The sequence below is a fragment of the Drosophila ananassae genome, chromosome 2R, assembly GCF_017639315.1.
Source record: "Drosophila ananassae strain 14024-0371.13 chromosome 2R, ASM1763931v2, whole genome shotgun sequence".
Taxonomy (NCBI): Eukaryota; Metazoa; Arthropoda; class Insecta; order Diptera; family Drosophilidae; genus Drosophila; species Drosophila ananassae.
The window spans coordinates 22351387-22364496 of NC_057928.1; the positions used below are offsets into that span (position 1 = coordinate 22351387).

Sequence of the window (13110 nt, forward strand, 5' to 3'; positions counted from 1 at the left end):
AGAGTGAGTAGTGAGTAGCAGCAATGAAATGCCAAAGTCGATTCATGGAACTCGGCTCTAGTACCGCATGCGAGTCACATAAACGGACGGAGTCATCGGACGGACATAGAGTCTGAGAAAGAGCCAGGCCCGGATAAAAGATGCAGCATTGGGGACAAAAACTTTGCCTGCAAGGAATTCTTATAAGGGAAAATTAGGTTAGGATTGTTGTCATACCCTGCAAAGGAAATCTAACAATATTTTATGCCAGAAATAGTTGTAAAAAATAAACAAACATGTATCTATTGAAGCCTCTTAATATCCCCCCACAATGGCCGTGCAATTCATAAACCACTAATTAGGCATTTGAAACTTATCTGTATCCATTGTCAATAAGCTCTCAAGTCGATATGCCTCTTAAAATGATTGAAAATCCATCCATATGAAGAAGCACAATGCAGTTGACCAACAGCAACAGTAAGGCCGACAGCAGCAGCAGCAACAGCAACAGCAACATGCAGCATAGCAACACGAACAATGTGCGTTGAATGGCATGTGGCAAAAGTTATGGAGACTTTGGCGCGTAAAACCGGTAGCTAAAATGGCTGAAACGAGGAGTGGGGTGTCGGAGACAGGAAAGGGGGGTCGCAGACGCGATAAAGACAACAGCAAAAAGCGTGAAACGTGTGCGTGAGTAGCAGTAGCAGCAACAGCAACAGCAGCAACATCAGCAACATCGGCGACAGCAACAACATTCAGCGACAGCAGCAGCAGCAACAGCAACTGATACGCAGTTTGAGATACCGCGATGTTGTTGCTACACTGGCTACATGACTACAAGTTGCTATTGCCATTGCCCTGGCCTTACCACCACCAAACTGGCATCAACTTCACTAGCTTTTGCTTCTACAATTGCTATTGCTATTGCTACTACTGCCCGTTGTCATGGCTACTGAAATGGCCTGGGAAAAATATGGCCAAGAGGCAGGGCCAGCAGGGCCAGCAGTGACGAAAGAGAGCCTTTTTCCGCCATTCATTTGATTACTTTTTCAATGGGAGCAGTCTTTTCACTCGTGCAGGAGATTATAAAGTATTACAGGACTTATTGAATATGGTTGCAAACAACTTAAGAACACATTGAAAAAATGTAACTTTTCAATAAATATATTTAAGTTTCAAAGGTTATTTAGCTAAAGGTTATAACAATCTATAGTTGTGGGTGTGGTAGAAGAGGCTCTTCATCTTGATAGAGTTTAAGAAATTTAGTAAAATTTGTATAGAAACCCACAGCACTTGAAAGTCATCATGCGTAGGTCATTCTATAAATATCACAACCAATTAAAGCCTTTCACTCTTCCATTGCCATTGTAAGAGTTCATTAGCTCGACAAAAATATAAAAAATAGGAAAATCATGTAAGAAAATAAACAAAAACTGCCTTGAGGGTATATCAAGTGCGACTTTCAACAGACAATATCATGATTCACGAGGCCAAGGTTTCCTTATATATATTTTTTTTTTGGTCTTTGCTCATCGTTTGGGCGGCTTCTGTTTCTTTTGCCCCGACTCGGAGATTATTTGTTTGATTTCATTTTTATATTTTGTTTATATGTAAGCTCTTGGCATCATTCATCTTAGCGGGGGCAACTACGTGCTCCATTTGGCTAATGTCATTTTTATGAGTTTTTATTCCGTTTTGCGCCATAATTTGATTGTCATGTCTGCCACTTTTTCTTCATGGGCTCTCCTATTAGATAATTGGGCGGCAAGTCTTTTTGGCAAAGAGACGAATAAGCGAGAGATATTCTGCGATATTAGGCCCAGGGGCCACAGCTCGAACTCGAACTGAATAATTATATAGAACTCGTAACGGCTCGGATCATTATAAAGTCATAAAGCTTTTGTCGGCTCCGGTGGTCCAGCGTAGCCACTAATTTGCGGCAATTAAATTCATTAATTCAAATTAATATGATTCGAAAAACATTAAAGCCGAACTTGAGATGCGCCAGAAATCTTTTTCGCCGGAGGGCTGAGGCCGAAACGGAGAAAAATAGCAAAAGGGCCAATGACCAGGAGCGAACAATGGAAACCGTACAAAATGAGGTGGCTAAGTGTGAAGAAGGCCAAGTTAATGATGCGGGAGAGTCGGGGGTCCGAGGCCTAAAAGACTAATGAACGGGGGTTGACGACCATCTGCTTGCTTGAATTTAACTTGAAGCTATTTTATGAATTTACAAAGAGAATGCCTGCGGAATAACCAAAAAGGATCCGCTGTAGAACCTAAAGCATATTGGCAAGGCTATGGGCTACTCTATTGTTCATCCCCATTTACCACGCTTGTTAGGAAAAATCTTGTTCTCAGATTGATGGAGAATCGATCTGCAAATCGATGAAGGTATTCCGCTCAAGAATCGGATTGAAATTGGCCAAAATATGGCCATTGCTGGGGGTCACATAGTGGCTCCATGCACTTTTGTGGATTCTTGAAGGGGATCCTCCAGAATTTTTGACAAAAAATCTAAAAAATATTTTGTTCTCAGATTTTGATGCAGTTTGGTGGAGAATCGATCCGCAAATCGATGAAGGTATTCCGCTCATGAATCGGATTGAAATTGGCCAAAATATGGCCATCGCTGGGGTCATATTGTCCTTCACATGAATGTTTTCCAGGTATTTCCCGCAGTATGAAAAGTCCAGCACGGTACAACATTTTAAGGATCTCTAAAGTTGTATACTTAAAGAACTGACTGGAGTTTCGAAATCTGGCTTAAATCACTTTCCAATAACATTCAAGATAATGTATCCCAGAGGCGCCACCGAAATGTTCATGACTTTTTATCGACCTGCTGCAGTTGTGAAAATATGTGACGCAGCTTGAGACGACTTAAACCTTCGGCAAATTGATTCGATGCCTACCCGAAAGTGGGAAAAAATATCCTCGTGACGGGTGTCTGCCTGCTGTTCTGTTTATTTCTAATATCCTGCGCTCGCAGGCGACAATAAACACGCCCCCGTGAAATTTGCGGGCGAAAATTGTCTTTTGCGGCTGCCATAAAGCGCAGCCGATGTCATTAAAATCTCTTTTCGACACGAAGTTTCGCACGCAGCCATATCGATGGGATATCCTTCAGCCGGGGGCAATTCAAATGTTTCCTGTGGCGCTTGCCAACACCTTTGACCTCCGCACCCACAACCCCTCAACCCCGTGGCGCCTCAACCGAGTGAAAAAGGCTGTTTGCCCGAAATATCTCCCTTTTGTCTAATTTGATAAGGACGAGGAGGGAAAAAAAGCATTTGGCGTGTAAATTGCCTTTGCCATTTCTTTTTGGAGGATATCGTGGGTTAAAGTGCTCAAATCGCTGCTGGGGCTGAAATTTCGGTTGCCGCCTCCTTCGCCTTTGATTTCGCTCGATTTCAATTGTGGAAAAGCAAAAGTTTTCCTAATTACTTTCAGTCATAATTTTTTGCTGGCCTGTTGGTTTTCTTGTCGAGAGCAGAAAACTTTCGCTTAACCCCACCGTGGCCCAGTATAATTTATTGGCGCAACTTCAAAAAAGTTTTCCACATTTTCGGTTTTTTATATTCCCCCTTTTTTTTTTGCCTTTTGTTCCAGACCAACACCTTTAACATGTTTTTGGCAGCCGTGGCGAATAAAAAGTGCAAAAAGTTTCCCACTCTATCTTCCCAGCTCTTAGCCTCCACCCCAGCATGACGCGTTGAATAGTTTTCGCAGTTTTTTTGTTTATTCATGTGCCAGGTGCAAGGTAATGGGTTAATTAGCCCTGTGCCTGGACCACCAAGGGTTAATTAAGTGGCATGAAATTGCGTAGGATAAAAAATCCGATTCCCCATTTGATTAAAAAACTATGAGAGGGTTATAAGAGTGGGTTTGAAGAGTCAAGTATAGGGATCTGAAGAAATTAAGGCTTCTAAGTATGAATTATTAACAAGATAAATCACTTTATGATATGTTCTTTGATTGATTTACTCCAGAGTAGTCACCCCTTGGGATCATATCTGAGGGTGACTTTTGATCGGTCACTTTATCCACCTAATAGATTGCCTGTGCCTTTACTTGAATCACAATTACTCTCCGTACAATAACTCAATCAGAGAATAAGATGACTCAACCTCATAGAGGACTTCTTCTTGGAAATTCTTTGAGCAACCCCCAAAAAATAAGATGCTATCATCCCCTAAAAATCTTGAAAGACGCCCCCTGCCAATATTTATTTTATAAACCTTACAAATTTGTGCAAAAAATATTTTTTTGGGACCGCCATAGAATGCATTAGATGCGAATGTCGAAAAGCGAGAAGGAAGGAAGAACATAAAACCAAAACACAAAGGAACTAACAAGCGGTTACACCACCCCCACCACCGCCCAGTCGGCAAACTCTTTTAAGTGATTTGAACCCGGAAATGCCCATAAATCGATTGGATTGAGGGAAATCGAGGGGTAAGATGGGGCACCTATACGGAGTGCACGTAGGGAAATAATTCCATGAAAAAATCTTAGAAAAAGCCTTACAACCATTTGCAAAATATAACTTGACCCCAAAAGGATATAGAACTTGGAGTACTTTGATTTTAAATAATATTCTTCAAGGATAAGTGAGCACTAGCTTCACGAGACGAAAATTTTCTCAGTGCAAGAGTTTCCTTAGTGGCGGATGCATCAGACTTTATGGGCTAAATGAATGAATTGAAATGGGTGTGGACGAGTGTGTGTTGGTTGTATCGACTTGTGGCACACTTGTCTGGATTTTCCACCCACTCGACCGTTTCCTACCCCCGCTTTCTTGCCGCCTCCTCGCGTACAGTACAATGCAAATAAAAGTTCATTACAAGCTCGGTCCAAGGCGCTTAAAAAAAAAATGTGGTAACCGAGGCTTTTGTTATGTATAGGATATTCTACGGTTCGTCTCCCTTTTTCCAGTGCCCCACTTTGTGTTGTGTATTCTCTGCCTCTTTTATGGTCAATGGCCTCTTTCTGGAGCTTAGGACTGCGGCGGGTGGATGGCCACGACGGATATGGGGAAGAAGTCGAAGAAGCCTCCTGGCCGGAAATGCCATATCCGTGTACGAGTCCATAAAGTCAATAAGGAAAAATGGAAGAAAAAGCCGGTTAAAGTGAGGAAAATTTTGAAAAGCCAAAGGGGAAATAAATTAACAATGAGCAATGATTTTCCAACTTCTGTTTCCTAACATTTATGATACGGATGTCCGGTTGGAAGTCCTCGCCGAAAGCTTCTCCGATCGCCAGGCGCTTTTATTTGGCAGGACTTTTATGGACGACAGCTAACGACAGATATGATATGGCATAAATTTTGGAAAATTATTGAAAATAAAACCATGAGTTTCATCCTCGACAACTGTTGCAGGAGCACATTGTATCATATTAATTGAAAATGTTGCCGATCCGAGGCAATTATCGTAAATTATGCACATGCTCCCGAATCCAAATATTATTATTATTTTTATTACGTGCGTAGGCAAAACAAAAATCAGGAAACGGAGCCACCCTCTGAAGTCTGATGCCGTCTGTGGGGTGACTTGTGCATAATGAAATGTCAACAAATGTGAATGTGGATAATGAGAAGATTTCAAGTTGAGACTGAGGTTAGAACATGGGCTTTGTTTCGGTGGTGGATTTGGGACTACGACTCCCCCAAGCCTTTGAAGTCAACTTGCGGAAATTGAAAACTTAATTGGCAGAGCTGTCATGTGGGTGGAATGTGATTTTCGAGTGATGAAAAATTCACGACACTTTAATTAAATTTAACCGTTCAGTTAAGGCTATTAAATATCGCATATCTTCGCCTTGATCCCCAATAAAATTTAACTAATTCTTAAAAGCCACCATCTGCTAAAATACATCGCCCACAAAAATCCCCCACGGGTGACTCATGAACAGACATAACATATAAATCCCCAGAAAATCGGAGCCAGCCAAATCCCGTAAATCGCAAATTTTCTATGCATTTTTACCCGATTGCAGACTCGGAAGGAAAACGGAACCCCAGCAATACCAGACAGTTGAGCATACATATATGTACGCTATGTGGAGGAAAAAAAAACCATAAAAAATGCAACAGACCATAATAATTTCAACCTTTTTTTTTTTTTTCTTTGAACATTTTGTGCTTTTGTCGCAATCTTCTACAGACTCCCTCGGCAACCACTGGCTGCCACTGCCATCGGATGCAAAGTCTGACTATGCAAAAATGCAGCAGCCAAAAAGCATATAAAATTATTATGTGACGAGGAACGTGGGGAATGAGCACCAGGAGGAGGGACAATGCTCAAAGGCATTTCGGACTCGGCCAAAAATCAGACTCAGCATGTGCACATAAAGCTCAAATAAACTCAAGTTGTTGACAAAGGGGTTAAAGGCCATAATTGTGGCCGTTGGTATGAGGCTCAGTGATAACCGGGCTCCGAGGGGCGCCTCCCGAACGTGCCAGACTGAAAGTGGAATTTTTATTGAATGTGTAAACACAACCAGCGGGGTTGAGCCCAGAGCCGGAGAACTCTCCAGCCGGGGTCTAACTAAAATGATTTTTTCAATGGGCCAATGGGCTAGACAATCCCCACTTTTCATTAAAAACGCTTTGTTGTTTTATGGCTGTGTTAATGGAGTTTTGCTCAGAGTTCCTCATTATCCAAAGATTATTTTTTATCATATGAAGTATTTTATTAAAGTGTCTCTTGTTCCCTTAAATATCCTTGTCAATTACTTTCTCTTCCGTATCGCAATCTCTTGGCTTTGGCTCCCCTTTGTGTTCTTTGAAAAAATGTTTCTTTACCAAGCTAATAAAATGTATTATCAAACTTTGTGCAGAAGTTCTTTCAAAAGCAACTCCATAAAATCAAATTTATGTATTACCTGCATTGCCCCCATCTATTCCGCTGTCTGGTGGCTTTCGTGTCTGCTCCCACAACTGCAGGTTTTGTCCTCTGGCCGCACTTTAAACAAGCATTAAATTGATACAGCAGAAAGTTGGTTCCTGCTCGTCGTCCGGGTGCCTGCCCCTTTTTCGCTCCCAAGACGACACACTCCCCGACACATTCTAATCGCTTTATAACTTCTAACGCAGTTTATCAGAGCCCCGCCGCAGCTCACACCCTCATCCCTTAATTCCTTCGCCATCTGCACGGCCCCCAGCCCACAGCCCACAGCCCACTTCACTCGCCATTAAAAAGGCTCAAAGGCAAAAGTTATTGTCACGCACTGAAGGCAGCTCTCCATGTGGAGTTGTGTGGGTGCACTGAGAAAAAAACTATAAGAAAAAATAATACTTCTCTCCTATTGATTACCTATTTTCATCAATTGATAGTAAATATCATAGTCGAGCTCCCTAAAGTGTAAAAATATTTGTTAAAAAAGAAGACTCTCCGTATCCTCTGTGTGAATCCTGTATTGTAAACGAAAGTCTCCTACCCATCAAGCGAATCTCCTGGCAGAAGCCCTCTGACTTCTTCTCCCTAGAGTCTTCCTGCTTTTTTCTAGTATGTTTTTTTTTGTGTTTTCTCGGCTCTTTTTTCGCAGTTTTCCATTTTTATTTTTCCTCTGGAACTGCGTCTGGCAAACAAGGCGGAAATTATTGTCGGCGGCGCGTCTTGCAGTCACTTTATCCATTTTTTTACTATTTTTCTATGAAAAAGAAAACTTTTATTTGCATCTACATATAATATTTTTCTTGCCATGCCAAATTGTTATTGTGTCTGCGGAATGTTTTTGTTTTGCGACTTTGATTGCATTAGCTATGAATGGAAAGCAGAAAAAGTACCCCAACAAGTTGCTGATTAGGTCGAGTGACTAATTTACAATATAGATTACCAACAAGTATCACCGTTTTATGGCCCATTCGAACATTAGCCAGTGAATCCCTGTGAGTCACTCGTCAACACACCCCCTCGATAAGATAAAACCGCAATGAAAACAATCTTATCTGGAGTGTCGCAGTGAGATGTATATAAATTGGTCATTCTAATAGATTGAAAACCAGTTCGCCTTCTAAACCCAACCACAGCAGTTCGCCACGGAATATATACCAAAGGATTTTTTAAAAGAAACTTAAAAAAAGGATATACAAAATGCCGCCACCACATCACGATCGTCTCTTTGGAATCCACTTGGGCCTGAGCTTGGGTGGCCATGGACACCACCACCACCATCACCACCCACCGCCGCCGCCTCCGATCCACCATCACCACCACCACGAGCCGCCGCACCACCACTATCCTCCGCCGCCGCCGCCGCACCACCACCACCACCACCATGGACCTCCGCCGCCGCCACACCACTTTGATCATCATCATCACCACCACGGCGGCCACTTCGATCATCATCATGGTCCTCCCCATCACCATCATCACTGCTAAGTCGGTGGAGAAACAGAGTGTTTGAGTCTGGGCGAATTTAATTTATTATCAGAACTATTATAAAATAAAATATAATCCAAAAAAATAATAATAAAACAAACTTACAAGTGAAAACCCAATTAGAAAAACTATTTTTATTGAAGTTTCAACAAGAAAGGTTATCATCTAACAAGTAAAATTGTTTTAAAAGTGACTGATTTAATTTTTAACTAAATACTTTAACGTTATATAATATTTGCGTCATTTCTGCAAACAAGAAAGTGTACTCCCCCCCATAACTTATATGACTTAATCGATTGAGTTTTTAAATAGAAATTTATCTTATCTTGATTGATGTGACGAATCCTAATCGGCAATCTTGTCATATAAATTATTCTTTGGCTGTCTTGAGTATAATTCGAGCAAAAACAGTTCTATAGAATTTATAATTAAGGAAATTTTAAACCAATAAGAAGATTAGTTGAAACCGCAGACACGGCAGCAGGCCACCCACCGAAAAACAATTTGCTAAGCCGATAAACTCAAATGAAATTAAATATTATTTCAATTCGATTTAGATTCGCTTCGGGCGGGTCAGACCAAGTGCCTGCCAATTACAAAGCCGTTTCAAAGTGTTTAAACTTTTTTTTAAACATTTATTTTCTGCGGTTGTCACAAAGCGCTAATTAGACAGCAGCTACCATATAGAGTGGGTCTCTTTATGCCCGTATTTTATATATATAGTATTTTTTCTGTGGGTTATGGCCTGTCATAAAATATAAAATGCTGCCCCTGGCGTGGGTCGTATAGGTATCGACACCTGGAAAATATTGGTAATTAAAATTTGCCAGTTGTCGGACAAAAAACCGAAAAACTCGCTTCCATTTCGGCCTGTCTAATAATGTTGTAAAACATGTTGCCATTAAGTAAAGCGACAGACGCCAAAACGCCCCAAAGGCAAGGGGTAAAAAAACAAGAAATATGTGTAGAAAAGTTACTAGATGATTAGGGTTATACCCTATTCATGGCTTTTAGAATAAAAACAAGACTGTAGAAAGTATACAATCTAATTCGAATAAGGCTTTTTAGCAGAAAGATACTAAAGATGTCTCTTTCGAGATGGCCATTAAGTAACACACTATCTACAAGTTCATTTATATAGTATTACTTAGAATATATCCTTACTTCGTTTGAAAGGGTATCACATAACTACACCATCACTATTCCTCCGACAAGCCAGGCTAATGGACTTGGTAGCACTAAGTGACACTCCAACACTCTCTTGAGGTTTTTGGACCAATACTGTCAATTAAGTTTGAAAATTATTTTTTCGGGTCTACCTATCACCGAGTTTTTGACAATTTCATGGGACAGGTCGTCAATTGACGGCCATTTTGGGGTTTGAGTTTGGGTTTGGGGGCACTGCAGTGCCCCGCCCCTCTAAATTGAATAGATGACAATTAACGTCTCAATTCATAAATGTCGTACCGCGGAAAAATCCATTTCTCAAGTCGAGCTGCCTGCTTTTAATTAAAAAACTTATATTACGCCAGTGGCCTGGCCTGATCCATGCTTCAGCCACAAATGGAGCTGCCTGGCATGGCAGCTTCGACTCAAACTCTGCGTATGTATATCTTAATTGTTATTTGTATTTAATTATATGGCAAGTCGGGCCCAAGTTTGCGTCGAAAGTTGAAAATGTTGGAAAAACAACAGCAAGCAGCTAGTAGCAGGCAACAGGCAGCGCCAAAGAAAAAAAGTCAAGTCAAAGTTGCTTCGCTTTTTATTTTCATAATTAAAATGTTTACTTTACATAGTTGGCCAAGTGTAGACTCTGCCGGTATACAGGTAAGCTGATGGCAAGAAGGGAAAAACGTGAGAAGACAATGGGCAGGGAGATGCGCCGCATCCGTCAGATACTATCTGTGATTATGCAAGAGGGCGAAAAAAAGCATGCAATAATAAAAGTGAAAAATTGGCGAAACTGCCGAGTCACAGAAGCGTTGGCAGTCACGCTAATACACTGCCTGTGGGAAAGTAAACACAAACAAACAAATGTTTATTTTAATTAAGGAAACTGATCTCTCAAATGGTCCATGAATTGGCAAACACATCTCCAAAATAGCTTCTTGTATCCCCCCAGTTAATCAAATCACTAATTTGCCAATTTCCTTTTCTTTCAGGTATGTACTCCCGGCAATTCCAGATCATAAACTAGAATTATGAGTTGAGTAAGTAATGAAATGTTCGGCCACAGATCGTCAATCCGATCTGATTACCCATTAATGAGTTTACCCAACTAAAGTCCAGCAAGGCCATAACAGCCAAGTGAGACTGGCTCATAGACCGCAATCAAATCGGGAGAATAAACCCATTACCGATGCTCACAGCACATCATCGGCCAAATGGTGGACTAATCATAAGCCCATTCGCCCGGCAATCAGAGCCAATTTCTGTTATTCAGTTCGCAGGACTGCCCCGATGAATAAATTTAATAAACCCATGAAAAATCAAAAATACGATAAGTACGTCGGGACAACGGGGTCATCCTCCCCCGTTGCTCACATGGGGCAATAAAAATTCCACAAAAAGAGGAAAATGTTCCCATTAAATAAACATACTTGGTACTTGGAGTAGAGACAAAGCCCCGGCCATATGGAGTACGCATTCCGGAAACTACATACTTGTAGTCCCAAACTGAGGCCGCGTGTAATGTCGCTTGTTAGTACTAATGATGGGCCGGACCCCGATCCTTCTGCTCCATCGGGTGAAACGCAAAAATAAATTTGTACATCTGCGATAGAAGCCGCGATATGGGAGCCCGGTTTCTTGGCCAAAAGGCTTGGGCCACGAAGGAGCGCTGCGCTGGCCATTTCGCCTGGTTGTCATAAATTGCCATGGAGCGCCAACAACAAGTTTCCTCTGACTTTCAGGGTTCTCTATTTTATGAATTAGAGATGGCAGTATGATATATTCAATTAGAAATTGATATTATTGAAATGGTTCTTATCTTCAAAATGATTTATGAGTGATTTTGGGACTGTAAAGTTTATTTTATTATTTCTTAAATCATAAACCAAATATTCTTTTCGTGACTTCCTTCTGGAAAACCCATCTCTACTTGCCAGTCAAGACCCCCAAGCCCGAAAAAATAAACAAAAACCAAGCCGACCACAGTCCATTGGATCCCGGCAGTCGCGTCCAGGCTGTAAAAATTAATAGCCAACATAATAAGCGGCATTTTATGACAAGCGTGCACCTTAACATACACATGCAGGCACACCGTAGATACTGTGAGGCCACGCCCCTTTGGCCAGGCGCCCCCTGGATTTTTGGAGACGGTACTTTGGGGCAAGCATTTCTCGTAGTCTCACACGGCAAAAGTCATTAGGTGAGGGATCAGTTGGCCACGCTTCTCCAGCGCAGTCACTTTGAAAATTACGCAAATTGAAAGTTACATCGTTACCAAGCCGGGCTAAATGGGAAAAACTTCCAGCATCCCAGCCTCCGGACGAAACCCCAAACTGTTGGACAAGTTATGAGCTTCATATTGGCGCTACAAGATTTCGCTTTATGATAATTACACGCAGCGTTTTAGATTTGTTTTTATACGATTTTGTCTAGGAAAATTGAAAAACTTTTCGCCTTGGCTGGGATTTCCCAGTGTACGTGAAAATAAATGGGCGATTGCATAAGATGTGATATGGGAAGTCTTTTTTTTCTCTTATATTAAAAAAGCTAATGGATTTTGTGGGCTTTAATTGGAAGAGAGGAATTCATGGATGATTAAGTGGTCACATGTAACGACTTCACGCTGGTTGCGTTCGGATTTGAAACCAAAAATAATATATTTCGCATAAGTCAATAAGTCAAGGAAAAAGTAATCAACAGCTTCTCTAATTGCCTGAAACCGTAAACAGAACTTGACTTAAAATCCACCCAAAAACTGCTTTGGGACTCAAGCCACTCAGCCCAAAGAACCAACCATAAAAGTTAGAGAACTCTTTCGAAAATAGTTAATAGCCAAAGCCTGAGTTTTAATGCCTCGCTTAAGGCCAAAACGAATCTAAATAAATAAGCAGATAAAAAATGGCTGAATCCTAAGCACAATGTTGCCCAGATGGGATGAATTTTAGGTTTTGTCTTAAAAGTTGATTGTTTTTATATGGTCCTGAGTGACAATAAAATTGATTGAGTGATAACTCCAAACGGTAATGGCCAAAAAACAACTGTATGATGCTAATTAGCTTCGAATAAAGGCGAAAACCTAAAAAGAGAATAGGAATATATTATCTTTTCAAGCTTATTACGTTAATAAATCTTTCAACATAACTGATCCGAAGACGAATCACCCAAAACGATATTTGTCAATGTCTGATCTCGGGCCCAGCGACGTCTTCGGGGGCATAAAATGCAAATTAGCTACAAAATGGTTTATCTCTGACCCCTTTCCGTTTTATTCGATTTTTTTTCCAGCCTCCAGCACTTTACATTTTTCTTATCTCCCTCGAAATGCATTTTCTTGTATCTTTTTTATTTATTTTTCCATATTTTTTCGGTTTGTGGCTTGCATTTTTATTACTTGTCAAAATACAATAAAATTTATGGCAAGTTGGCAATATTTTTAACGACAAATGCAGACCGGATTGTGGAGTGCGGACTGCGGAGGGTGAGGACGAAAAAAATTCAAAGAAATCTCCCCATAAATCATCCAAGTGGAGTCTGGGTAAAAAACAAAAGAAAATCTGCAAGAAAATATGGGGAA

General features: G+C 40.9%; 2 protein-coding genes across 4 annotated transcripts in view; both read left to right on the forward strand.

Moving 5' to 3' along the window:
- The window catches only part of LOC6507232 (frizzled), an 83553-nt gene that overhangs the window by 38146 nt on the left and 32297 nt on the right, over nt 1-13110 (forward strand). The window contains exon 5 of one of the 3 annotated variants that reach the window (XM_032453856.2): nt 10529-12047. The exons of the other annotated variants lie outside the window; for them this stretch is intronic. Coding sequence (XP_032309747.1) covers nt 10529-10563 — 35 coding nt within the window. The 3' untranslated portion in view covers nt 10564-12047. Of the gene's footprint in view, nt 1-10528; nt 12048-13110 lie in introns of those variants that run through there. 3 annotated transcript variants of the gene reach the window in all.
- On the forward strand, nt 7977-8485 carry LOC26513754 (histidine-rich glycoprotein). Its single transcript, XM_014910043.3, has one exon. The coding sequence runs from the start codon at nt 8079-8081 to the stop codon at nt 8364-8366; it is 288 nt and encodes a 95-aa protein (XP_014765529.1). The 5' UTR covers nt 7977-8078; the 3' UTR covers nt 8367-8485.

Excerpts from the sequence above, each read along its gene's own strand:
- LOC26513754 (XM_014910043.3), top strand. The coding sequence starts at position 8,079 with ATGCCGCCACCACATCACGATCGTCTCTTTGGAATCCACTTGGGCCTG.